Genomic DNA, 27,650 nt, shown 5'->3' with positions numbered 1-27,650 from the left:
GAAATAGGATTTTTTTTTTTTTTTTTTTTTTGGTGGAATTACCAATATATGCCTACATAAAAAAAAAGTCAATGAAATTCATGGAAGGCGAAGTGTATTGTCTTGATTGATCATATCTAGAACATATAACCAGTTCCCTCCCGGTAGTTTGGTATGACACGGGCGTTCCAGGCTTTGCAGAGATCCAGCACGACCGAGCGACGCCAGCAGCGACACGACAGGCGCAGAAATCATGGACGCTCCGCACCACACCGCCCCTCTCTGAGCTCTTCACTGTCCTCACGCCCGTGGTGCTGAAATCAGCCTTGACTCGACAGCAATGTAACGGCAATGAGACAAAGACACCGGCAGCCCGACGAACAGCCCGATAATGGACGATGATTTGTTTCAGTTAAGACAGCTTCCGTGAGTCTGCTTTTCATCCTGTTTCTTTCATCCGCACTCGACCTGAGCCATCATGCAAACACTGTCTTCCGTTCATTTAAACCCTTTTGGTGATCGGCTACTAGAATGTGCCGTCCACAATGTGACATCGATATTCATGCAATTTATGTGAAAAATCACTGCTTACATAACGGCTGTTGTAGATGCAGGCTTATGTAGAAAAGGGGTATTTGCAAAGGTGTATATGTTTGATACACAGACCAAGTAGGCTAGATTAAACTAACAGAGTATGTTTTAAAGCAGTTACGTTGTGTTGCACAGACTATTTTCCTCGTCCATTGATTCATTTGGATTGTACATGACGGTTCCATTGAATATTATTACACAATGGCTACTTCTGTATGTTTGGGTTTTGTTGTGGAATAGACTCTAATTCTGCTCACAGATAGAAATTTGTTAAATTGTTCATTTTAACACAGTGACAGGGCTTCTTAACCCACGATTAAATACAGTGTTAAGACGTTTTTTACCCAAGGTTAAGTTAAAAACCCTCTCATTTAAAAAAAAAAAAAAAAAAAAAAGCAGAGCAGTCACTGGTTGCCTATTAATTATTTTAAAATATATATTTTAATTTTTTACTTTTACCTTCTCTGAAGGTGCATATATTGTCCTGTTTAATGTAATATTATTTTCATCATAAAGTAATATTTTATTTTTATTGTAAATTACATATGTAATTATTACTTTACAATTCAGGTTTTTTTTACAATATTTATTGTAAAATTACATTATTAAATTACATTTACATGTCTGTTAGATCTAATATAATTTTAAACTTTATATGGTAAGGTAACATTTTTAACTGAATAATTTTTACCTTTTTTTCTGTTAAATTTTTACTGTCTTCACAGCTTTCCAAAATGTTTTCCCCCCATCTTGTTTCACTTGCGTTCCCAAAAATTGTCTATGGGGTTCTGCTTATAAAAATAAAAAAATTTATTACCATTTTATTTCAATTAGCACAGGTTTTTTAATTCTTTTTTAAAATGTTTGATTGTACACTGTAGTCAAAAGCATTTGCACAGTAAGTCTTTTCTGCTCATCAAGACTGCATTTATTTGATCGAAATTACAGCAAAAATAGTAAAATGTTGAAATATTTTTACTATTTAAAATGTCTGTTTTCTATTTGAATATATTTAAAAATGTAATTTATTCCTGTGATCAAAGCTAATTTTTTAGCATCATTACTTCAGTCTTTAGTGTCACATGATTCTTTAGAAGTTATTCTAATATGCTTATTTGCTGTTAAAGAAATTTCTTATTATTATCAATATTTAAAACAGATGAGTACAAAGATCAGCTTTCATCAGAAATAAACAGCTTTTGTAATATTGTACACTATATCATTCAAAAGCTTGAAGTCAGTATATTTTTGGGGGGAAAGAAATAATAGAAATTAACATTTTTATTTAGGATGCTTTAAATTGTTCAAAAGTGATGATTAATGTTACAAAATATTTCTATTTCAGATGTAGATGTAGTTCTTCCGAACTTTCTATTCATCAAGAAAACCTGAAAAAATTCAACTCAGCTGTTTTCAATATAATAATAATAATAATAAATGTTTGTTTAAGCAGCAAATCAGAATATTAGAATGATTTCTGAAGGATCATGTGACTGGAGTAATGATGCTAAAAAGTCAGCTTTGAAATCACAGGAATAAATTACATTTTAAAATATATTCAAATACAAAACAGTTTTTAGAAATAGTAAAAAAAAAATAGTTTAAAATTGTACTGTTTCTGCTGTACTTTGGATCAAATAAATGCAGGGTTGGTGAGCAAAAGAGACTTCTTTAAAAAACAAAAAACTGTTGACTGGTAATGTAGGTATCATTGATCTGAGCTTAGGCAAAAAATTTTTAAATAAATCAAGTTGACAAAAAGATTGAATCAAAGATTTGATGACTATATAGCATAATGGGAGATTTACAAGCAATTCGACAGAGAAAACCAAATCAGGTAAAGGATTTTCAGCACAGCACAAGGTATAAGACTTTTTTCTTTAAATGGAATGAGGTCAGGCATGAACAGCAAAGCATCTTGGTCTCAATCTTGATGATTGATCACCCCATGCATCAGTGGCATCTTAACAATACAGTGCAAGTTACAAACAAATGGAAATCTGTCCTTGTGTGTCATTGATCATCTGTGTTGCAGTAAAGGTCTTTCCACTGATGCATGTAAGAGTTTTGAAAAAAAAAAAACTGCCTGCTTATGCTGATGTTATTCCTGTGCTGCTGATGCTTGGCAGTAGGCCCGGTCTCCATCTGATGGAGTGCAGAAATCATAATGGCAGCGCTCTTGATTGTTGATGTAGAGCTTGCTTCAGCTAGGCTTTGGTCTTTTCCATGTTTTACCCTTCATTCTTAGGATTTTCTTTATGTTAACAGGAGCTTAAAACCCATTGCAAATGTCAGAAGATTTATGATCTTCATCCAGGTTTCTGTTTTTTTTTCAAATGCTCCCAGAGAAACGTTTGTCTCTGCTGAGCGTGGAGAGGTCATCTGTTTAATTACACTGCCTGTCTGCTCATGAAGGCTTTATTGCTCATAGTGTCGCTGTGAGCACTGCAATTACAGTAATTAAACCACGGGATATCTGTGTGCTCCTCTTATTTACTGCTCCCTGATCCAATCTGTCTTCGTAGCTGTGACGATATTTGTAAAGTAAAATCCCTCCGACTACCGCTAGAGCATCTGTTATTGTTTTCTTTAAACATTCAGCGAGAAGATGCCTGTCATCAGGTTGCCCCATAAAGGCTGTCGGTTGTGAGTCACAGTTTCGAACATCGCTCCGCTGTCTCTTCGCACATCTCCACACCATGCTGGCTTCTCTTGTGCTTTCTTTCCAGGCATTGCACAAACAGGAAGCTCTCTCATCACCTTGGAAACAGCCTCTTATTATGTGCATCATTCTGTCCCGCACATTGCAGCTGTATTCCACGTACAGATGCTTGTTCTGTTAAATGATTTATTTTGGCCTGCCACACTATAGTATGGTGTGTGGGCTGCTGCTATATTATGCATAGGCATCGCTAAACCTGTGGTTAAGCTGTCAGGCCTCTTAAATCTGTGATTATATGATCTTTTTTCATGTTTTTCAAAAATAGACACAGTAGAAAGATATAGAGCATGTTTCATCCTGAATCCTTTCCTTACTTGTTGCTTTAGTCAGAGCTGTTCATATGCAATATAAAGAAATGTGTTAATCTGAATTATCTGATCTGATTCTTAATCCTGTATTGATTCTGTTTGTCTTTCTTACAGAGTGGTGAAATTTCGACGTACAGGCGAAAGCACTCGCTCAGAGGATGAGTGCGGCGGCAGGGAAGAGGTTCTGCAGGTGGAGGGAGGACGGACGGATATGGAGTCTGTTTCCCTGGCCGATGGTGCTCCGGTACCTCGGGAATTTGCCAACCCCACTGATGGTATGATTAGCCAATTAATATAGCTTACTGATCATCAGTTGCATGTTTGTTAGAGAAGGTGTATTGAATATGCATTTGTAGGAGTTTCCCTTTCAGACGGAAAATTTATGGGAGGAGAGTATTAAAATAATCCACGCATTGCGGTTAACATTTGCACTTGTCAAATTACTGGTATTTTGCTATTATTTAACGCCCCAAAAAACCATGTCTTAAAGGGGTCATCGGATGGCCATTTTCCACAAGTTCATATGATTCTTTAGGGTCTCAATGAAAAGTCTCTAATATTCTTTGGTAAAAAATTCTCAATAGTAGTGTAAAAACAGCCTTTTACCTTGTCAAAATCAGCTCTGCAATAACTCAACTCATTTTAAGACATGGCCCCTTTAAATACCACCAAGCTCTGCTCGCCCCGCCTCTCTCTGGGATTAAGAGACGTAATGTTTACTTTAGCAGCATTTAGCCGTGTTTAGCCGTGTTTAGCTGCATTTAGCGGCGAAACTTGCCAACAAGCACATTATTAAGAAAGGCCATTCACAAAGATGCATAAAAACACCTTTATACTCACTTCTGCTCTGGGTGAAGCTGCATCAGGAACGATTCGCACGAACGATCGAGATAGGCGCTTTCCTTTTAAAAACGAAAGTAACGCTTTCCTCTGCATCTTCAGTACATGACGACTGCTGTGTTCATTATTACATTCAACAACATCAGAACACCTCAATCGCTCAATCAGAGACATTCTTGTCTGCACCTGAGTCACACAAGGGCCATCAGAGTTGGACTGTTTGAGCTTGGTGAGGGCGGGTCTAAGGTAAGGCGCTCATGTCAATCTACTATCGTGGGAGCGGCCTCTGTCAGTATGCCGTCACAACGACAAGATGCTGAGAATGACCTGATTTTAAAAAGGGGATATTGCTTTTAAAGATTAAAAAAATACTACTGGGTGGATTTTTATCATTGTAGGGTGATTGTGTACACAAACTACCAACACACATTAATGTGCAAACAACATGTAAAAGTTAGTTTTGCATCCGATGACCCCTCTGCTCTTGGTAGATTATGCTGGTCACTATGGAAATGATCTGGCTGCACCTGTGTTCTTTAATGTGGGCATTGTTTTTAAATCACATGCAGAATTTTCCCATCCTATCTGCGCTTTTATGGAATGGCTTTAATGCTTATTTGCCCTGTTTAGCAAATCTGACCCTGAATGTGTTATATTTCTTGGACATTTTCAGCCAGGGTTGATATTTTTAATCTAAACTTGTAATTGATTAATTACTTTTAATATATTAATTTTTAATATGTTTTTTTTCCAAATGTTTTGTTAATTAAAGCTGTAATAAGACAAATATTTGAAAAACAGAAGTTAAAATAAATTACAGACAAACGGAAATATATAAAAAAACAAAAACAAAACTAAAAGGAGAAGCAAATAACAAAATTACTAAAAATTAAACTAAAATAATAATAAAAAAAAAAAAAAAACAGAAAGGAGAGTTTTGAGCATGTTAAATGGTTAGTTTACCCAAAAATGAAAATTCTGTCATTAATTACTCACCCTCGTGTTATTCTAAACCCATAAGACCCTCATTCATCTTCGGAATACAAATTAAGATATTTTTTTTCCAAGCGCTTTCTGACCTTGCATAGACAGTAACACAACTTTCAAGGCCCAGAAAGGTAGTAAGGACATCAATAAAATAGTCCATGGGACATCAGTGGTTCAATTTTAATTTCACGAAGCTGTGAGAATACATTTTGTGCGCAAAGAAAACAAAAACAATGACTTCATTCAGCAATTTCTTCTCTTTCATGCCAGTCTACGTTGTGGGTTCAAGAGAATACCATGACACTTGTGTGGTGCTGCTGACACAGGAGTTAGCGTTCTGATGTATAACGTCAATCTCTCTTAGTTCATCATCCTTTATGTCAGAATTTTCAATCACGGTTACGAAGACTGTTTTATGTACAGTGTGCGTCTACTTCTGCTTATTAACAAGGCACAGCGCATCTGGGTTCTGTGCCAGAAAGGCACATGCATATGTCGTGGTACTTCCATGAATATGTGGTGAAGACTGACACAGAACAGAAGAAATTGTTAAATGAAGTTTAAATAAATTCTCGTAGCTTCATAAAAATTACGATTGAACCACTGATGTCACATGGACTACTTTAACGATGTTCTTACTACCTTTCTGGGCCTTGAACTTGTCAGTTCCATTGCTGTCTATGCAGGGTAAGAAAGCTTTTGAATTTCATCAAAAATATCTTAATTTGTGTTCAGAAGATAATCGAAGGTCTTGCGGGTTTGCAACGACTTGAAGGTGAATAATTAATGACAGAATGTTAGTTTTTGGGTGAACTGTCTTTTTAAATGCTATATTAGACAGCTCACTGAACATCTTCAAGGCTAAATTACTGTCCATATGTTTCTCTTTCAACAGATACCTTCATGGTTGAGGATGCAGTGGAAGCTATTGGCTTTGGGACATTCCAGTGGAAACTGTCCGTCCTGACTGGGCTTTCATGGGTAACAAATCTCAAACGAAAAGCACAGAGGAAATAATAGTTGTATCCTCACAACACTGTATAATTACATTATCAATTGACCTTGGGTTCTAGAAAGACACTGTATAAATGAGACATTTTATTTATAATATATTACTATCATTCAAATGAACAGTATGGTTTTATAAGCTGTAAATCTTTAGGAGTAGGAGTAGTTGCTATATTTGTTTCCATATTGCTGATAGTTGTATTTATGTGCAGATGGCCGACGCCATGGAGATGATGATTCTCAGTATATTGGCCCCTCAACTGCACTGTGAGTGGGCACTGCCCAGCTGGGAGGTGGCACTGCTAACTTCGGTACTGTACACTATTCCTTGAGTCAATAATGACTCCCCTCATGCTTTTTTAGACAGGTTTGGCAGTAGGATTGGTCTTCTTGTTCCTGCATCAGCTGTTCCTAAATGAGTCTGCCTGAATAACTACATTGACGCATATGTAATGAATAACTAAGTTTCTCCGCTTCTCTGAAACAGGTAGTATTCATCGGAATGATGATCAGTTCTTCATTATGGGGGAACATATCTGATAAATATGGGAGAAAAACAGTGAGTATGTTTATAAATTAAATAACAGTATGTGCATGTCCAATGGCACAAATGTTATTTATAATCTCACTGTGCATCAGCGGGGAATGATTAGAGCTGTTTGTGTTTGTGGTAGGGTTTGAAGATGAGTGCATTATGGACCCTGTTTTATGGCCTACTCAGTGCGTTTGCACCTGTATATGGATGGATCCTGTTCCTCAGAGCTCTGGTGGGCTTCGGGATTGGAGGGGCTCCACAATCGTAAGTGTGACCTGGATCTAAATACATAAACAATCGCTCAAAAGTTTGGGATCGGTAAGATTTTGAAAAGTCTTTTGTGGTCACCAAGGCTACACTTACTGGTAACACTTTACAATACAGTTCATTAGTTAACATTACTTAACTACTTTAGTTAACATGAACATTTAAGCTTCTTTTAATCTGTAGGTTCTCCAGTGTTATTTTTTACTATTAATTAGAATTTATATAACAATTTCATTAAACAATTAGAGACTTACAGCAAACTTTTTGGTCTCTCCTCTAAGAGTAACATTGTATGCTGAGTTTCTCCCCATGCGGTCCAGAGCCACTTGCATTCTGCTGATAGAGGTAATATTCTATTCTATTCTATTCTTATACAGATATCATAGGCCTGATTAAACTGTTTCAGTTATCCACCTTTTTCTTTTAGTAAGAGCTGCCGCGGCCATTTGTAAATTTTATGGGTCTGACTTTTGGTCTCATCTGCATCCAGCTATTTTTAGCTGCACAAAACAGCTAATTTTGCTGCTTAATACTGCAAATTGTTGTGTCTTACTATATTATTTTCATGTATTATCTTAATTATAAGCACACTGGTAGTGCAAACAGTTTTACTGTTTACTGCAATTGAACTGGAAGTCCATGGAAGTCTATGGAAGTTCATAGGCTTACTTCCGCATTGAAGAAAGAGGTTGATAAGTTGAACCAAAGCATAACTAGGATAGCTTGTGGATTTACTCTAAATCTGTGTGAAATCTCTTTCACTACATCTGCTGTAGATTTTCTGGGCTTTGGGTACAGTGTTTGAAGTGCTGCTGGCTATTCTGGTGATGCCAACTTTGGGCTGGCGCTGGCTGCTGGCCCTCTCCACAATTCCACTCTTCATTTTTGCTTTTCTTTGCTTTGTAAGTATGAAGTTCTCAATTATCAGTTTGTTCTTTCTCTTAGAGCTAGACATGAATAATCCAAGCCAGTTTTTGTGGTGTGAGCAATATATTGTCTGAACAAACAGTAGAGTAAGCAAAATGTCAAATGCACATCAACAGTGGCTGCCTGAGAGCGCTCGTTACGACGTCCTGACAGGAAATCAGGAGAAGGCTTTAAACACACTCAAACGCATTGCCACAGAGAATAATGTCCCCATGCCACTTGGAAAACTCATAGTGGCCAGACAGGTAAAGTACTAATAAAATATACTTGTGTATATTAGTTTATTTATATAATGTGTGCCATTTTTTGGCTTTCTTTACTTAGTCTTAATTTTTAAATAGTTAAAGCAATAGTGTTAAATCTGCATTGGTGTGTGGATGTTTTCATGCAGATTCATATGATTCATTAACATGTTTGTTCTTGAAATTATTCTACATTTATGAAAAAAAGAACCAACTTTGTCTATACCAAACTATTAGATAATATTATTCATACTACTTTCTATCAAAGAATCCCGAAAAAATGGTTTCTGCAAAAATATTAAGCAGTGGAACCATTTTCAGCATTGATAATAATGAGAAATGTTTTGCTGAAAACTGAAGTAATGGCTGTGGAATTCAGCTTTGCCATCACAGGAATAAGAAAATGAATTATATTTATTCACAGATACAGTACAGACCAAAAGTTTGGACACACCTTCTCATTCAGGTGTGTCCAAACTTTTGGTCTGTACTGTAGATATGAATTCAACTGAAAAAAACTTGTGAAAAAATATATTTCAGGTGGTCAAATAGCAAATAGCAAATAGTGGAGCTCTGCAGCCACCTACTGGTAAAAGTTATTTGTAGTTGTTGTTTTTTTTTTACTTTTAAAACTGGATTTTCCAAATGATGGGCAAAAATCTTACACTAAACCATGTGAAATTATCCATGTTATCCCCATGAATTAAAGTTAGAAATGTGGGTCTTTTATAAAGTGAATTTTACATAAAAAGCAGTTTTTGTATAAAAAAACATTTAAAAATATTTATTTATTAATTAATATATATTTAAAAAATATCACTAACCCACTGAAAACTGCACAAATGTAGAGTAAAAACTTTAATAAACAGAAAAATATACAGTACAGACCAAAAGTTTGAACACACCTTCTCATTCATTTGAATGAGAAGGTGTGTCCAAACTTTTGGTCTGTACTGTATATCAAAATAGAAAAGTTATTTAATGTGTAAAAAAATATTTCACAATATTACAGTATTTATTCTTTCTCTCTCTTCTAACCATTTTGACATATTTTCTCTCTCTTTATTTTGAGTGTAATTGTTATTTTCTGCATTCAGGAGGACAGGGGGAAAATTCAAGATCTTTTCTCTCCACACTTCCGTTGGACCACTGTTCTGCTCTGGTTCATATGGTAAGATGGTCCTCCAAATTTCTATTAAAGGATTAGTTCACTTCCATAATAAAATGTCCTGATGATTTACTCACCCCCATGTCATCCAAGATGTTCATGTCTTTCTTTTTTCAGTCAAAAAGAAATTAAGGCTTTTGAGGAAAACATTCCAGGATTTTTCTCCAAATAGTGGACTTCAATGGAGGCCAGTGGGTTGAAGGTCCAAATTGCACTTTCAATGCAGCTTCAAAGGGCTCTACATGATCCCATCCAAGAAATAAGGCTCTAATCTAGAAAAACAATTGGTAATTTTCTTAAAAAAAATATATATATATATACTTTTTAACCACAAATGCACGTCTTCATGCATTGTGTAATCATGTTGGAAAAGTCACGTGTTCACCCTACCCTACTCAAAAAGGTATTTTCTCCTCCAACTTTAAAATTGTCCAACATTATTGTTTGACTTGTTTTGTAAAGGGCGTTTGACTTTCTTTGCATGTTTGCTTTGTAAATACTGGGTTGGTTCTCCCACCTACCTTATACGTGCATAATTACGTATGTGTGAGCTAGCGCAAGATGAGCATTTGTGGTTAAAAAGTATAGAATTTTTTTTTTTTAGATCATTTCGCCAGCTAAGACCCTTATTACTCAACTGGGATCGTGTAGAGCCCTTTAAAGCTGCACTGAAAGTGCAATTTGGGCCTTCAACCCGTTGGGCACCATTGAAGTCCACTATATGGAGAAAAATCCTGGAACATTTTCCTCAAACCTTAATTTCTTTCAGACTGAAGAAAGAAAGACATGGACATCATGGATGACATTGTGGTGAATAAATTATCAGGACATTTTTATTATGGAAGTGAACGAATCCTTTAATTACTGTGTGAACACTCATGTCTGCATTCTTTATGTAGATGAAATTTTCCCCTGAAATTTTTGTCATATATCACTGTTTTGCCTCACAATTTCAGTCAGATATTCCACAATGTTTTGTTCTTGGAGCTTTCATTCATATTCTGTTTATTGTGTGTCTTCTGTTGCAGGTTCTCTAATGCATTTTCATATTATGGTGTGGTTTTGCTGACCACTGAGCTTTTCCAGGAGGGAGGCGCCTGTGGTGGTGAGTGAAAGCTATTGTATGTTTAAAAACAGACTGGACCATTGTGAGAATGTAAGGCTAGTGTATACAGTATAACCTGTATGCAGCCTAATGTTTTTTTTTAAATAGTATGCAAGCCAGTGTGTTTAATATTTCAAGCTATAAAGTTGTAGAATGCTAACCATACACAACAAATGTATTCTGTGTGCATATATTGGTCGTGTGTCTCCCCCTAGAGGGAAAGGGCAGAAAAAGAGAGCCAGGTTGCAGTTTGGAGTGCAAATATCTGAATTCAGATGATTACAAAGATCTTCTGTGGACCACACTTTCTGAGTTCCCCGGTATACATTTGAAATATAACACCATTAAAGGAATAGCTCTTCCAAAAATGAAAATTTACTCACTCTCAGGTCATCCAAGATAGAGGGTTTTTATCAGATGTTTGGACTCTCGTTCTGACGGCACCCATTCACTGCAGAGGATCCATTTAAATCTGTTCCAATTAAGAAACAAACTAATCTAAATTTTGAAATTGTGAAATTAATTTTTTGGGTGAACTATTCCCTTATCATCTCATTTTTAAATAATGTCTGTCCGGCAAAAAGTAAATGTGACAAACGTATTGATTGATGCATCACAGGCCTACTGGTGACCCTGTGGGCGATTGATCGATTAGGCAGGAGGAAGACTATGGCACTGTGTTTCTTCGTCTTCTCCCTTTGCCTTGTGCCGCTCTACGCCTGTGTGGGAAGGTCAGAAACCACATCTATTACTGACATTTTTCTAGGCCACTCAAGCCTATGTTAATCTGATATGTAAACATACTGTGAATAACTACATTTTCTATATTGCAGGACTTCTTTGACAGTATTTATTTTCATTGCGAGGGCTTTCATCGCTGGAGGTTTCCAGGCTGCATATGTGTACACCCCTGAGGTGAGAACTGCTTTTCAATTTATTTCAGTTGATATATAATTATTATTTGGAGGAACTGAGGCTCAGAAGGAACCACTATCCTTCTTTGCCCTGTCAAAGGAAGATGTAATAGAAGCACAGCAAAACTTGACACTCTAAGCAGATAAATTGTAAGGAGGTTAAAGCCTGTAGACTGCCAATGTAGTGTTAAATGTTTTGCTAAAGGCAACAGCTGTGCTGGAGAAGGATTTTGACCTTGGGAAGCGTCCAGTTCCTGGCTCACTCCCACCTCTTGGCAGCTATTGCAGCAGTTCACCTGACATGAAACAGGCCACTTTGTCATCCTGAACTACTGGAGTTTATCTCCAGATACAGGATCTCAGAGTTGAATATTACTCATAGTGTCTGTAGGTTGTCTCTGTTGCTAATTTCATTGAGGTCATTTTTATTGCATACCGCAGTTACTTAAGAACAGTTACTGACTGTATATTACCTAAAGGAGCGAGGCAGTTTACCTAACTACATTAATCTTTGTGTGTGATATTTAACTGGTTTTGAAAGAGTTTACAGCATAACAGCATGCTGAAGAAACTTGAAATATGTGAAGTAATAGACCCATGTAGGTCCATTCACTAACCACCCAGTGGTTAAGTAATAGTTCAATGTTCAATGAGAAGATCATGGTTATAAATCAATCACTCAATATCTCTTTCTTTCTCTTTGTCTTTTGCAGGTGTATCCCACAGCGACGAGGGCACTGGGTTTGGGCACTAGTAGTGGGATGGCTCGTGTTGGAGCTCTCATCACACCATTTGTGGCACAGGTGTGGAAACAATAACTAGAAAACAGAGTTGTCAAAAAGTACTTTCGGTACTGAAATGTTAAAAACGTCCATTTCCTGCTTACATTTGAGCGCTTTTGAGATGATTTTTAAACACCACTGATTGGCCATAGTGTTCACGTGCTCAAGTTGAGCTTGGTACTTTTTGACAGCTCTACTAGAAAATGACAAAATACATACAGAATAATGTAAATATCCTAACCCTAACAGAGCACATGAGTTTTCGCTCCACCATGACATAGTAAAGGGATCTTTTTATAATATTACCGGCTCATAATCTGCATGTTTACACCCACAGCGCCTCAAGAGATAATGGTGTACCAGTTCTAACACCATGGCAAAAGTTCGAACAAAGCATGCTAACTGTTCTGTTATTAACTGCAAAGACAAGCATAGAACACTATCTAGAGTCCCAGCCTCAGAGGAGACACGAAAACAGTAGATTTATTGATTTATTTACTGTATTTTACACTGCTGCCACACAGATATAATATAAACATGCCATTTCTCTCCCAGCTGTTTAATTTCACAGACATAACTGACTGTTTTTGTAACTCCTATGTGTTTTTTAACCTAAACTTGTGTGTATTTGACAGTTTAAGCGCAATAAGACATGAAAGTTTAAGTGCAATAAGAACATTTTAAAAATAATATAATAAACGATCTATGGGATATTTTGAGCTGAAACTTCACAGAGACATTCTAGGGACTTCTTTAAAGGTGTGATCTAGAAGTATTTTACTTATTCTATCAATCTGTGCTTTCTTCCTCAAGGTGATGCTGGAGTCTTCTGTGTACCTGACTCTGTCGGTGTACTGTTGCTGCTGTTTGCTGGCTGCTATTGCTTCCTGTGCCCTGCCCATAGAGACAACAGGACGAGGCCTCCAGGAGTCCAGTCACAGAGAGTGGGGTCAGGAGATGATGGGACGGGCGTCAGACCACAGCCCTGGAGGGATTCCACATTCCAGCTCTGGATCACAGGACTAAGGAACACCACGGATAGGTTTGGGAAGACTTTGTAGAAGAAAACATTCCTAGATGCAAATGGGGGATCCATTCTGTAATAAAATGCAATGTGTGTCCACAAAGGAATAACATGATTTAAAGATTTTAAGAACTCTTGGTTTAGATCTACTGTAAATTAGTCCAGTAATGACACATTCCTCCACCAAAGGTTGCAAGGTTTCTTTTTTTGAACCTCTGGATCAGAGACTTGGAGTGGAATAGATTCCCATTACATAATACTCCTATTTTGCCTCATTCCCAATTGGAAATGGGTTGAAATGGATCTAAAACATGACAAACTGCATTACGCAGTTTAACACATGAAATCACTCTCACGTTTAAAGGATCTGAGGGGCATTTAAACAATGAAAGATTTCAACCTGACATCCAGAAGTTGAAAGATAGCACAAGAGTCTGTGTGTTTGCAACAGGTTTAGTAAGACAGTGAGTAGAAAAATACTTTTTATTTATTTTTTTTTTTTTTAAGAGGGCCTTACAATCCAGTCCCAGCATTCCTTTGGGAAGTCATGACAACGTTTATCTCCTTATTGAAGCAAAAACAGGATGCTGCTATAACTCAGACATTGCACCAGTTTGTGGTCTGTTATCTTGTTTTTGAACCATTTACCATATTTCAAGCTGGTTAAATGTTATCCATTCATAGTTTTAGATGTTCGCTGACACCAGTGGCGTATCTAGTGGACACCAAAGTCTTCATTTCGCACCACTCAGCACTTGAGAGCACCTCCCTTTGTCCTCTCACTGGCTGCTGACTGCAATCACTCATGTGAAGTGTATAAACTCCAGTTGATCCCTTATAATCAGGCATATCAAAAGTTATTGGATACTTATCTTAAAATACAGCTCAATAACAATAAAACATTAGCAAGTGGCTTTCATCAGAACAGGTCTGTAGGTCAAATATATTTTATTATTGTCTATTCTGGCACATCAGGCTTCCAAGCACATTTTTCCAACAATGGCTTGCATCATAACACAACTTTAGCAACATCTTTGTTTATTCAGCTCGACTGCTCAATGATATATTTGGTTATTTGTATTTCTGCCTTTTCAACCGTACAGTGGGTATGTGTGTGGCATGATGGGAAGAGTGCAGTTGTTCCTGTGAGTGCAGAGCATTGCCTGCCTTTTGCGATTTAGTGCCGCGTTTTGTGTCTGTGTGCACAGATCTCTTGCCACTGCACTGGATGTACATGTATGATAACAATAAACTGTGCTTCAAAAAAAGAAAAGAAAGCGAGTTTATGTATCTTTATTTTTAATGTAGAGAAATTCAATTCTGGAGTTTCATTATTTCATGGACTCATAACAATGGTTATTAGATTAGAGAGAATCAAATTAATACTGTAGTTAACATTATCCAGAGGCATAGATCTATTAGAGACGTGATTTAGAGTGTGCTAGCAGGCCTTTCTGCTCCAGGACCTGACCAAAGAGACGAGCAGCTTCCTCAGCACATCCACGATGGATGGTCAGTCCAAAACCTCCATGTCCATAGTTATGAATGACCTGAAGGTGAATGAAAACAACATGGACTGTGAAAAGAGAATCATGAATCTGCAGAGCCCTAAAGGGACATGATGATGGGAAAAAATATGAGATAGAAGGAAAAATGACTAAAAGTTTATATCTCGTAATTATGACTTTATAACAGTTAAATTGCGAGAGAAAAAGTCAGAATTGCAAGATACAAACTGGCATTTGCAAGAAAAAAGTAAGAATTGTGAGATTTTTTTTCTTGCAATTCTGACTTTTTTTCTCACAATTGTGAGTTTATATCACACAATTCTGAAATACGAAAAAAAAAGTCTGAAATACGAGTTCGCAATGCAATTTTGAGAAAAAAAGCCAGAATTGTGAGTTCATATCACACAATTCTGACTTTATAACTCTTAATTGTGAGTTTATCTCTCACAATTCTGAGAAAAAAGTCTGAATTGTGAGTTCGTATCATGCAATTTTGAGGAAAAAAAGCCAGAATTGTGAATTTATAACACAAAATTCTGACTTTATAACTCATAATTGTGAGTTTATCTCTCACAATTCTGAGAAAAAAGTCTGAATTGCGAGTTCGTATCATGCAATTTTGAGGAAAAAAAGCCAGAATTGTGAATTTATAACACACAATTCTGACATTATAACTTGTAATTGCGAGTTAATATCTCACAATTCTTAGAAAAAAGTCAAAATTGTGAGATACAAACTCGCATTTATGAGAAAAGGTCAGAATAGTGAGATTTTATTTTGCAATTCTGACTATATTTCTCACAATTGTGAGAAGAAAGGCTAAATTGCGAGTTCGTATAATGCAATTTTGAGGAAAAAAAGCCAGAATAGTGAATTTATAACACAATTCTGATTTTATAACTTGTAATTCTGAGTTTATCTCTCACAATTTTGAGAAAAAAGTCAGAATTGCGAGATACAAACTCGCATTTGTGAGAAAAAAGTCAGAATTGTGAGTTTTTATTTCAGAAACAGGCTTCCATATTCTCTGGCAAAATTTTGGCATTTACTTGCAAAATGTTTATGTTCTCTTGCAAATCCTTTGCATTCACTTGAAGTATCGTGTTCTCCGAGTAACTAGCAAAAACATTACAATATTTTTTTTCCATTACCAGTTTTGCGACCAAAAACAAACATTTTGCAAGCGAATACAATGGTTCTTCTTGGGGAAATAATTGAAAGTACTAAAATTACTAAAACTAAAACTATAATAACTTTAAATTAAAGCTACAAGTGAATTAAAGCTAAAGAGGTGAAAAAATGGTCATAATGCTTTTGTCTTCACTTGTTTTGAATTACTTTACTTTGGTGCGTGCAGGCCTGAGACCAGTCCAGTCCTCCACTATCCGTGCATGCTATAGAGAAAAAAGCCGATTTAATCAACTCATTCAAGCAGATTCAAACAAACACTTTTTAGCAAGGCTAAAATGGCTGAAACTACCTGTAGACTGGGCTCAAGTTTGGTGGCGGCTTCCCAGATTCCTTTATGGTCAACAGAAGTGTTTTGCAGATTCCAGTTTCCTAGTTGGAAAACTCCACCCACAGTGACTAAACGGCTCCTGCAGAAACCAAATTACCTGAGGTAACACTGCTAAGACAAGACTTTGTAGATCATTATAGAAATTATGACAACAATTTTTATGTTATTACATGTTATTAATACTATCACAGTATTTGTTAATTTACATTTAGCTTTTATTTTCTATTTTCAGTATTAATTTTAATTAGCAATGTTGTGCCTTTATTTCACCTAGTTGCTAATGCAACATTTCTAATGTTCTCATTTTTAATCTATTTTATTTCAGCTTCATTCCAATTACTGAAAATACAGTAAAGTGTCATCATAAAGAGGCTTACCCAGGAATGATGTACGGAGAGTTATAGACTCCTGATGAGTCATGGGTGATGATCCAGTGTTTTAACCAGGGAGCGTCTACCTGTTGATATAAAAATCATGTGATCAAAACACTGAGGTAAAAGCTTTAGCCTGACTGCCTTTTAGCCACTAAATCTCACCTTAATGATCTGTCCTCTACCTGGCTTGAGCTCAGGATCTGGCTGGAGGTCTCCTGATCGGATGCCGGAGCAGTTGATGATAACATCAGCACCACTATCTGCCAACTGGAGCCCATTTTTAAGGTCATGACAAATACACACATTTCATGATTAAAATGAGTATAGATGAGGCAAGAAGACTCTGAACATTAATTAGAAATCTAAGTAAAAATCTTAGTAAATCTGCTTATATTATGTTAAAACTATTATCCAGCTGCTACACTCTTCTTACCGATTTCAACAATACAGTTAACATTTACACTACTATTCAAATGTTTTGGGTACATAACATTTTTTAATGTTGAAGTCTCTAATGCACACAAAGGCTGCATTTATTTGATATAAAATAAGCTGAATTATCAGGAGCCATTACTTCATTCTTCTGTCATTCAAGTCATTTTAATATGCTGATTTTTAGCAAATATGCTTATTATTATTTGAATTTTGACCCAGTTGAAAGCAGTTTTGCTGCTTAATATTTTTTGCGGGTTAACATTTTTTTTAGGATTCTTTGTTGAATAGAAGGTTCTAATGAACAGACTTTATTTAAAGTAATTATTTTGTTGCATTGTAAAATGACAGTCACTTTAATGTGTTCAGTTTAATTTGATCAATTTAATGTGTTTTAGATGTTTTGCATTATCATTACTGAATGATTTCTTAAAAAAATATTACTGACCGCTAGGGCTGCAACAACGAATCGATAAAATCGATAAAAATCGATTACTAAAAGCGTTGGCAACGAATTTCATAATCGATTCGTTGTGTCGCGCGACGCAGAGACATTTGGTTGTTATTATATATATTTAAAAAAAAAATGAGCGCAGAGCGGAGTGGACACATTCGGTCTCTCTCCCGCACTGATGCCAGCAGAGTTCGGCACCTCATAAGCTGTGTTTCCATCCAAAAATGCGAATTTAACTTATGCGCAAAATTGGAACATTTGAGCATAAAGCACCGTTTCTACATTATATATATATGCTGCCCCGATTTATATCAAACATGTTTGATAAGCCTACTTTGGCTAGCGTACTTTCACAGCAGCCAATGCTCGATCGCAAAACAGCTGCTGTACGGGTCGTTGGATAGTGGAGATGGAGAAAACTACTTCTATAGTTTTTGTAACACTGTCTGTCTGTATAATGTGTCGAAAACATACCACAACCGTGAGGAAAAAGAGGAGCTCTGCTGAGGTGAAATCGTCTCAGTTTTGAATAGGGCTGTGACGGTGGCACATTGTTTTTTTTATATATAGCCTACACTTCAGTCAGCAAACAATCAGCCTGAAAACGCTAAAATAAATCAAAGAAATAATATATTTAATTAAGAAAGTAGCCTAAGAGTATTAAATAGGCTATTAAACAAACATTCCTTGTAAAAATGTCCGACAGCTCATCAATTTTTGGCCAACTGAATTTCCAGTCCGACTGTCTTTTTTTCTCTTTCTCTTCCTCATTACACAGCTGCTGTTTTTAATGGCAAAGTGATTACATTTATTTTCGTTCCTTTAGTTTATAAAGTTAATTTAGAGATATATTTGGAACACTTTTTGTTTGTTAAATTCAAGTTTTTGTTTTTTAAAGTTATACCTAGCAAACAGCGGCAGACAGATCAAAAGCCTGCTTAATTCATCGCGATTTAAATTTAAATCCATTGATATAAAAAACTTAAAACATATCACAATATTAGTTTAATCATTCAATCAAGATAATTCCAAAGTTTGTGCGGAGAGAAGCGCGCTTTGCAGGACATGGAGACGCCAGTGCAATGTGGAATTTCTTTTTTGCTCATAAAGGTAAGAGTAATTTACCACCCGGGCCGGAACTGTAAAGGGTCTAGCTTAGTTTGTGTGTACTCACAGTATCAACAAAATGTGCTCTTAAAGAAAACAAACAGAATACGCTTGATATCTTTGGTTTAAACAGGAGCGCTTCACAAGAATTAACCGAAACCCAGATAATTGCCTCACAAACACAATATCTATAGAAAGCTTTAAATTATTATTTTACTATGAAACGAAATAATTAAAATCGAAAACAAAACTCTTTCATTAGCTAATCCATAAAGATGCATTAGGCATTAATGAGCAGATGGCAGGATCGTCAATTTCATCTTTGCAACACTGAATCAGAAAATACTAGTTTATTAATAAGTAATTCGAATATTTTCTTAATTTTTGCCTTGACACATTCATGGTAATTACTTTTGCTGGGGCTTTGAGGCCAGTTTTGCGTGCATTTGAATGCGGAACTCTTCCAGCTGGTCGCTGCTGATGGCAGGACACTAAACACCGCCATGGCAGAATGAATGTAGCAGAAAGTTAGTCAAATTATCCAGTTCCAGCGTGCAAAGTCACATGACTTTTTTAATGCGCACTGAGGAATTTAATTTGAGAGGCTTCTTGATGGGAAATGCCGCATGTACACCACAGCAAGCCGCTGTCTTGACGGATAGTAATTTTAGTTTATTTAGTCTATATATTTGGCAGATGTAAAGCATACATGTGTATGTTTTTTGTGTTAGTCCATTTTTATTTTATTATTATTATTATTATTATTATAACAGTTCAAGGAGCAACATGTTCGTGCACTTTCTAAAGATTTTAGTTCTGTTTTTGAATAAAGGGTTGTAAATCCCCTTTTTTTAATCCGATTCATCGATTAATCGAAAAAATAATCGACAGATTAATCGATTATTAAAATAATCGTTAGTTGCAGCCCTACTGACCGCAAAATTTTAGATGGCAATGTAAATTTTTAAGATATTGGACCCTTAATTTAAAAAGACAAATAAAAATGAAAAGGGAATTACTCAAACCTCTTTAAATGAGCCAATCTTTCTCTGATAAAACTTGACCTGTCTTTGTCTTAACCTGCAGAAAGCAGAAATGTGACCAAGGTATCAAAGTTAGTGTTAATCATTGTTAGACCAGAAAAGAGTCTGACCGTAAATGAGTAACACATTCACAACAGATTTTACATAACCATATAAACGCATAATGGTTATTCTGATGTATATACGGCAAAACAGAAGAATAAGAACATTCACGTAAAAATTGGACACACAAATATGCTTGCATAAGATGTGTAGACACATTATATACTGTACATAAACCTAGAAATCTGAAATATTACTTATTCTTTGCTAAAGTTTGCTAAATTGCTAAAATGTAGCAATTTCAGAATTTCAATTGTGGACTTTTGAACTCCAGTGTATATTCTATTTCATTCCAATTCTAATTTTGTTTACTGATTAGATAACAGGAATCTCTCACCAGTCCATAAGCCAGGGCAGGTATGTCTTTCCTTCAATCATGAGAGCAGTGTTAAACCACCCAAAACTAAAAAGATAGAGTAAAAAGGAGAACTGAATTTAATTGAAATCATTACTATAATCCCTAAAGTGTAAAACAACAAAGCTGATTGTGAGAATAAGTATTCGACATCAGATTATGGAAATAACTTTGATGTGATGAGATGCAGGTGATCAGTACCTGTATCCTGGGAACATGTCTAGTTCACGTTTAGTCAGCTGACGAAAACCCAACACAGCATCTTTAAATGAGGGGTCCTGTTTGAGGAGAGAGACATTTTCACAATTATCTCTTTTGGCTCAGTGAGATGGGTCAGTTATTTTCACTCTAATTTTATACTGGTCTTAACTCATGCCAGAGAGAGGGGCCTCAGCAGTTTAAAGTGGACTTTTAGGTCTTTTGATTCTGACCAGTTCTTTTTTGTTATGCTATACAATAAGGTTCATTATGCTCTGTTCTGCCATTTCAGACATGCCCTGCGCTGAACTGGTAGTGTAGGTGAATGTTTCATGTTATAGCCAAGCAGAGACCAAATTGTGAAATGTTGACCTGACAATGTACTACAGTATGTTCTGTGTCAGACCTTGTAGTTTATTATATACCATTCTGTAGATAATGACATAATTATATGCAATGGAAAGATAATGTTCTCACCGGCATGGGTTTAGTGCACAGATTGTAGCCAGACTGAAGGAAGATTCCCATTTTCACTGAATCTGAAGAGCTGAGGCAACTTACTAGATATTCAAATGTCTCTTTGTTCCATTTACTGAGAAAAGGAAATATAATTACATAATATTTTACTCACTGCTATAGATTTTTTTTGTGTTCATCAAGATTCAACTGCTTCAACTGATACACTGACAGTATTAGATTCAGACGGTTTCACACAAATAAAAGCTTACGTTTCTTGCACATTCCCCTTGTCATATAGATACGGCTGCCAGAGTCCAGCTGCTCCGTCGCTGGTGGTGAGTGGAGTAAAGACATCAGCATACACCTCTATAGTGAGGGGGTTGATCCTGTTGTGGAAGTGTTGGTAGATGCTCTGAGCGGTGGAGAGACCAATGACCCCCGCTCCAATGATGCACACCCTCATGTCTGCTAACTATAATCAAGTGTAAATAAAAATGCAGGTTTTTTTTAATGAAATATTACAATGGTTTCATTTAGAAGTGTGCGATATTGACAAAAAATAATATCTTAATATTGGGATTGGGATTTTATCAATAATAATTAGACAATGAGCAGATGAGCTGAAGGCCACTGTCAAAGAAACCTGGGCTTCCATACCAGACTGATCACCTCCATGCCATGCCGAATAAAGGCAGTAATTAAAGCAAAAGGAGCCCCTACCAAGTATTGAGTACATATACAGTAAATGAACATACTTTCCAGAAGGCCAACAATTCACTAAAAATGATTTTTATTGGTTTTATGAAGTATACTAATTTGCTGAGATAGTGAATTGGTGGGTTTTTGTTAAATGTGAGCCAAATCATCACAATTAAAAGAACCAAAGACTTACACTACAGTCTGTGTGCATTGAATTTATTTATTACACGAGTTTTACAATTTGAGTTGAATTACTGGAATAAAAAAACTTTTCCACAACATTCTAATTTATTGGGATGCACCTGTATATCGCACACCCCTAGTTTCAATACACAGTCATGGCAAAATCATAATTTCTTTTATTTAATATTATGTCCATCCCATGTGGATACAATTAGAAAGTTAACGTGTACAATAACAACGAACGAGGTTAGAGAGTTTGAGTTGTTCTTATTAGTTGAATCCTTGTGATCTTTTTGTATATAACTTAATAGGTAATGCATTGCATGTAATGCCAAGCTGGAATTAATCCATATTTTACATTTATGCATTTGGCAGAATTGCATTACATTGCATTCAGGGTATAGATGACTTTATCAGGTCATTTTATAAAAAGACACTTTCACTCACCAAACGTTTTTGTCTTGCTACCTCCAAAAAGAGACCGACGACGTCCTAAAACACGTCCTTATCTTCTCTCTTGCAAGAACAGTCTTGGGCAATGGGCAATGCAATGATAGGGAGCAAAACTTACAAATTAACTTTTTCCCACATTACATAACGTCAGCTGTGACGTTAAGGTGGCGCTATTCGTGTTGTTTTTGTTTTCGTGTTCAGCTCAGTATGGGTTGGATTCTCAATACTCTTACTATTTTTTGATGTTAGTAACATTAAAAAATGCTAGTGTGTTATTCCCAATTCAGCCATAGTGGTGGAGGTTGTTTCATCTTAGTCAATCGAATCTTTTTGATTTGTCCACTCGTTACATCGCTACTCCAGCAGGCGGCAACAAATCATTTGTGAATTATTTACCCCAGAAACATGGGTTGCATCAACTCCAAGGTAAATTCTGGATATTTGTGAAACCTTATCAAAACCCTGTCACTTTCACATAGTCAGAGTTTTACCCGTATGAAAGTTAACCATGGTTTTACTACAAATAAAAAATCAATACGCCAAAATACCATGGTTACTATATGGTACTATAATAAAACCATGGTTAATTTCATATACATTCATAAGGGTAATGAGAGCAGTTGTTCCTATGTGTCCAGACTTCAGAGAGTTTCTTGCTCGTCTTGCAATTGTGTGTCTGTACACAGAGAGTGTTTATTTATAAAACTGCAAATGTATTTATTAATCATGCTCGAGTACACGTTTAATTGATTATTAGGTTCAGCTGATTCACAGGTTGTGCAGATTTCTTTGGAGCTAACAGTATGTTCACAAATTATAGCCTATTTTTATATTCTGCCTTATAACAATAAAGCTTAATTTAAAAAGCATTAGATAAAAGCAAATAATAATTCATGATTCTTTATTACACATTAGCTGAGCAACATGCTGACAACTGAGTTCTATTATGTGTTATATTTTATTTTAAAATTCCATTAAAGAGTAATATAAAAAATTATTTATGATCCCAATAGTTTAGGATACATTCTTAAACTCATGGAATCAATGAGTATATATGAGAATATTGCTGATGTCTAATAAAAATTATGGCTGGCAATGTCCAAAGAGGCCCAGATCTATTAGAGACGTGATTTAGAGTGTGCTAGCAGGCCTTTCTGCTCCAGAATCTGTCCAAAGAGACGAGCAGCTTCCTCAGCACATCCACGATGGATGGTCAGTCCAAAACCTCCATGTCCATAGTTATGAATGACCTGAAGTTAATGAAAACAACATGGTTTGTAAAAAAAGCAAGTTAAGGAGAAGAAATACTGCTCGCTTTACTATGAGCTCACCTCAAACGAGGTTAGTCCAGACCGTATGGTCTCTCTCTCCAGTCTAACTTTGCTGCGTGCGGGTCTGAGACCAGTCCAGGCCTCTACAATCCGTGCATGCTAAAGAAAAATAAAACTGAGCAAATCTTTGGGAATATGGAAAATCACTCTTTAAATAACAGATTTTGATAACATGTGATCTACCTGTAGACTGGGCTCAAGCTTGCAGGCGGCTTCCCAGATGTTTTTATGGTCGACAGAAGTGTTCTGTAGATTCCAGTTTCCTACTTGGAAAACTCCACCAACAGTGACTAAACGACTCCTGCAGAAACAAATCGAGAAACTGAGAACCTAAGACAAGACACTGTAAACACAACTTAAAATGGGAACCAACACATCATGTTTGCCTATACATTTAACAAATATATATATACTGTATATTGACTGTGATAAAATATTAAAATTAACTCACCCAGGTAAGATGTATGCTGAATTACCTCTAGCTGAGAAATTATGTGTGGAGATCCAGTGTTTCAACCAGGGAGCGTCTACCTGTTTACATACAGCACAGAATCAGAGATTAAACTATTCTGTTTAAAACTCAACCCCTGAACCATTTTTGTCCACTAAATCTGACCCTAATTATTTGTCCTCTGGCTGGCTGGAGCTCAGGATCTGGCTGGAGGTCTCCTGATCGGACACCGGAGCAGTTGATGATAACATCAGCACCACTGTCTGCCAACTAGAGCCCATTTTTTTTTAGGAAATTAAAATACACAGTCACTTTACAACAAGATAGATGATGTTCACAATAAAGATCAGGGTTGCTTAGGGTTGCTAGTCCTAGGAGCCATTCACACAGAATGATTTTTTTTGTGTTGTAAAAACAAAACAATGCAACAAACGCAAACCTCTTTAAATGAACCAATCTTTCTCTGATGAAACTTGATATTTCTTTGTTTTAACCTGTATGGATAACATCAGAAAATGGTATATATTATGATTTTACATATAAAATTTTATATTTATATATATATATATAATCATCACAGATCTCTTACCAGTCCATAAGCCAGGGCAGGTATGTCTTTCCTTCAATCATAATAGTGGTGTTGAACCACCCAAAACTAAAAGGGGATAAGTGAAAATAGAAATGTAGATATGATACTAAGATCAATTATATTTAAACTCAGTAGAAATTAAAACTAAACCTTAAACACTGATAATATACAGTTCGAATCAAAAGTTTACATACAGCTTGCAGAATCTGCAAAATGTAAAATTATCTATTATATCATACAAAATGCATGTTATTATTTATTTAGTACTGACCTGAATAAGATATTTCACATAAAAAACATTTACATATAGTCCACAAGAAAAAAGAATAGTTGAATTTATAAAAATGATCCCGTTAATACTGTGTTGTTACCTGAATGATCCACAGCTGTTTTTTTTTTAGTGATAGTTGTTCATGAGTCCCTTGTTTGTCCTGAACAGTTCTTCAGAAAAATGCTTCAGGCCCCACAAATTCTTTGCTTTTTCTGCATTTCTGTGTATTTGAACCTTTTCCAATAGTGACTGTATGATTTTGAGATTCACACTGATTTTCACACTAAGGACAACTAAGTGACTCATATGCAACTATTGAAGAAGGTTCAAACACTCACTGATGTGCACATTTTTCTTACTTTGCCTAAATATTAGATTTTTGTAATTTAGTACTGCCCTTTAGAAGCTACAGAAAATACTTAGATGTTGCTCAGAAAACCAAATAAGTTACCCTGACATTCAAATTCAAAAATTGTCACCCCCGGGTCTTAATGCATTGTGTTTTCTTCTGAAGCATCAGTGAGGTAGTACTTCTGTAGTAGTTGCATATGAGTCCCTCAGTTGTCCTCAGTGTGAAAAGATGGATCTCAAAATCATACAGTCATTGTTGGAAAGCGTTCAAATACAAAAAAAAAAAAAAAAAAAAAAAGTCGAAAAACCAACAAAATTGTGGGACCTGAAGGATTTTTCTGAAGAACAGCAAGCAGTTTAACTGTTCAGGACAAACAAGGGACTCATGAACAACTATCACAAAAAAAAAAAAAAAAAAAAAAAAAAACATACAGCTGTGGATCATTCAGGTAACACAGTATTAAGAATCAAATGTATGTAAACTTTTGAACTGGGTAATTTTTTATAAATTTAACTATTATTATCTCTTGTGAACTATATGTAAACATTTTCTATGTGAAATATCTTATTCAGGTCAGTACTAAATAAAAAACAACATGCATTTTGTATGATCCCTTTTATTTTTGGTAAAATAATTAACATTTTACAAATTCTGCAAGGTGTATGTAAACCTTGAATTTAAAAATAACAAGGTTAACAATAGATTAGATTCAGTTAATATGTACTTGTATCCTGGGAACAAGTCTAGTTCACGTTTAGTCAGCTGGCGAAAACCCAACACAGCATCTTTAAAAGAAGGGTCCTGTTTGAGTGGAGGAAAGAGACACAAAACATACCTAAAAATACAGCATTATTCATTTAAATGCCAATGTCAACTATGTATACTGAATATCAAACTTTTTAGTGACAGTGAAAGTGACAGTGTTCTCACTGGTGCAGTTTCAGTGCACAGATTGTAGCCAGACTGAAGGAAGATTCCCATTTTCACTGAATCTGGAGAGCTGAGACAACTTAGAAGATAGTCAAATGTCTCTTTGTTCCATTTACTGTGAAAAGGAAATAAAACATTTTACTTGCTGCTACAAAATATACACCATCCTGAGTTCTTCAGGATAAGGATATGCTTCAACTGATTCACTGACATTATTAGATTCAGATACTTTCACGTAAATAAAAGCTCACGTTTCTTGCACGTTCCCCTTGTCATATAGATACGGCTGCCAGAATCCAGCTGCCCCGTCGCTGGTGGTGAGTGGAGTGAAGACATCAGCATACACCTCTATGGTGAGGGGATTGATCCTGTCGTGGAAGTGCTGGTAGATGCTCTGAGCGGTGGAGAGACCAATGACCCCGGCTCCAATGATGCACACCCTCATGTCTGCAGAAAAAAAGACCATAAATGTGCAAATACTTTACATCTTTAGTAAATTTGAAAACGTAATTTGTTTTATACATGTGGGAAAAAATCTTCATAGGCTTTTTTAGCAGTTATTTTTATTTATTAAATTAGCTTCTACTTTATCTAGGTACTATTTTTAAATATAATGTTGCCATTTCTGTTTTAAATGTCAGTAATCACCAATGCTGCCATGTGTTTAATCTTGCCGCTAACTTATTATTGATGAAAAAGTTTTTCTAAAAAGGTGCATGTGTACAGTTGAATTTATAAAAATTATCCCATTCAAAAGTTTACACACACTTGATTCTTAATACTGTGTTGTTTATGAGTCCCTTGTTTGTCCCGAACAGTTGAATGGTCCACTGTTGTTCAGAAAAATCCTTCAGGTCCCACAAATTCATTGGTTTCTCTGCATTTTTGTATATTTGAACCCTTTCCACCAATACTGTATGATTTTGAGATCTATCTTTTTCACATTGAGGACAACTGAGGGACTCATATGCAACTATTATAAGGTTCAAATGCTCATTGAAGCTTCACAAGGAAACAATGCATAACAAACTATTTTAAATTGAAGATCATGGTAAACTTACTTTGTCTTCTGGGCAACATGTAAGTATCTTCTGTACCTTCTGAAGAGCAGTACTAATTGGAAAATATATTTGTTTATTTTTAATATTTTATTTTGGCAAACTAAGAAAAATTTACTCATCGTTGACACCCTTGACTCTTTAGTTATCATTGTTGTGAGCTTTTTATAGTCTATAAAATAATAAATTGCATGTGCTGTAATACCAAGCTGGAAAGAATCCATAAAAGAAACAGTTTCACTAACCTGAATAAAGTTGACCAGACGCTTTTTTCCCAAGAAATCCCAGAAGCTCTTCTTGACTCTTTTTCTCTCACATACACTGACTTGTGCAATGCAGTGACAGACCAATTTAAGCAAAACAGAATTTACTAATTAACCTCA

The 27,650-nt window shown here is 35.8% G+C and overlaps 3 protein-coding genes across 6 annotated transcripts; 1 reads left to right on the top strand and 2 right to left on the bottom strand.

Moving 5' to 3' along the window:
- On the top strand, positions 1-13,401 carry svopa (SV2 related protein a). The gene is made up of 16 exons (XM_073840522.1): positions 1-405; positions 3,715-3,875; positions 6,323-6,408; positions 6,648-6,746; positions 6,923-6,994; positions 7,110-7,234; positions 7,519-7,582; positions 8,014-8,139; positions 8,281-8,409; positions 9,504-9,577; positions 10,603-10,679; positions 10,895-10,999; positions 11,299-11,410; positions 11,513-11,594; positions 12,307-12,396; positions 13,189-13,401. The coding sequence occupies exons 1-16, from the start codon at positions 371-373 to the stop codon at positions 13,399-13,401; spliced, it is 1,650 nt and encodes a 549-aa protein (XP_073696623.1). The 5' UTR covers positions 1-370.
- Positions 13,363-27,650, bottom strand: dao.3 (D-amino-acid oxidase, tandem duplicate 3). Of its 3 annotated transcripts, none has more exons than XM_073840525.1 (12): positions 27,513-27,615; positions 27,271-27,322; positions 26,461-26,656; positions 26,210-26,324; positions 26,004-26,080; positions 24,657-24,722; positions 24,507-24,561; positions 24,233-24,337; positions 24,068-24,147; positions 23,800-23,917; positions 23,617-23,715; positions 13,363-13,472 (listed from the first exon to the last, which is right to left on the bottom strand). In XM_073840525.1, exons 2-12 carry the CDS (start codon positions 27,287-27,289, stop codon positions 13,449-13,451), a joined length of 954 nt encoding a protein of 317 aa, XP_073696626.1. In that variant the 5' UTR covers positions 27,290-27,322; positions 27,513-27,615; the 3' UTR covers positions 13,363-13,448. The 3 variants fall into 3 exon arrangements, with proteins under 3 accessions (XP_073696626.1, XP_073696624.1, XP_073696625.1); XM_073840523.1 differs by lacking the exon at positions 13,363-13,472 and adding an exon at positions 23,172-23,535 and having other exon boundaries at positions 27,513-27,614; XM_073840524.1 differs by lacking the exons at positions 13,363-13,472; positions 27,271-27,322 and adding an exon at positions 23,172-23,535 and having other exon boundaries at positions 27,513-27,650.
- LOC141335157 (D-amino-acid oxidase-like) lies at positions 14,677-22,722 on the bottom strand. 2 transcript variants are annotated; one of them, XM_073840527.1, is made up of 11 exons: positions 22,280-22,722; positions 21,220-21,422; positions 20,969-21,083; positions 20,495-20,571; positions 20,276-20,341; positions 19,819-19,873; positions 16,963-17,067; positions 16,804-16,883; positions 16,388-16,505; positions 16,246-16,301; positions 14,677-14,949 (listed from the first exon to the last, which is right to left on the bottom strand). In XM_073840527.1, exons 2-11 carry the CDS (start codon positions 21,411-21,413, stop codon positions 14,913-14,915), a joined length of 903 nt encoding a protein of 300 aa, XP_073696628.1. In that variant the 5' UTR covers positions 21,414-21,422; positions 22,280-22,722; the 3' UTR covers positions 14,677-14,912. The 2 variants fall into 2 exon arrangements, with proteins under 2 accessions (XP_073696628.1, XP_073696627.1); XM_073840526.1 differs by having other exon boundaries at positions 16,251-16,301; positions 22,280-22,717.

This window comes from Garra rufa, chromosome 5 (assembly GCF_049309525.1).
Source record: "Garra rufa chromosome 5, GarRuf1.0, whole genome shotgun sequence".
NCBI lineage: Eukaryota > Metazoa > Chordata > Actinopteri > Cypriniformes > Cyprinidae > Garra > Garra rufa.
This window is presented reverse-complemented; position numbering and strand designations above follow the sequence as displayed.

Coding starts and splice junctions, on each gene's coding strand:
- dao.3 (XM_073840523.1), bottom strand. Junction 24,562..24,656: donor CTGCCCTGGCTTATGGACTG/GTAAGAGATCTG, acceptor TTATCCATACAG/GTTAAAACAAAGAAATATCA. Junction 23,918..24,067: donor TCAGCATACATCTTACCTGG/GTGAGTTAATTT, acceptor TTGTTTCTGCAG/GAGTCGTTTAGTCACTGTTG.
- svopa (XM_073840522.1), top strand. CDS start 371: ATGGACGATGATTTGTTTCAGTTAAGACAGCTTCC. Junction 406..3,714: donor TTTCAGTTAAGACAGCTTCC/GTGAGTCTGCTT, acceptor TCTTTCTTACAG/AGTGGTGAAATTTCGACGTA. Junction 8,140..8,280: donor TTTTTGCTTTTCTTTGCTTT/GTAAGTATGAAG, acceptor GCACATCAACAG/TGGCTGCCTGAGAGCGCTCG.
- LOC141335157 (XM_073840526.1), bottom strand. CDS start 21,413: ATGAGGGTGTGCATCATTGGAGCGGGGGTCATTGGTCTCTCCACCGCT. Junction 16,506..16,803: donor TCTCCGTACATCATTCCTGG/GTAAGCCTCTTT, acceptor TGGTTTCTGCAG/GAGCCGTTTAGTCACTGTGG. Junction 16,302..16,387: donor AACTTGAGCCCAGTCTACAG/GTAGTTTCAGCC, acceptor TTTTCTCTATAG/CATGCACGGATAGTGGAGGA.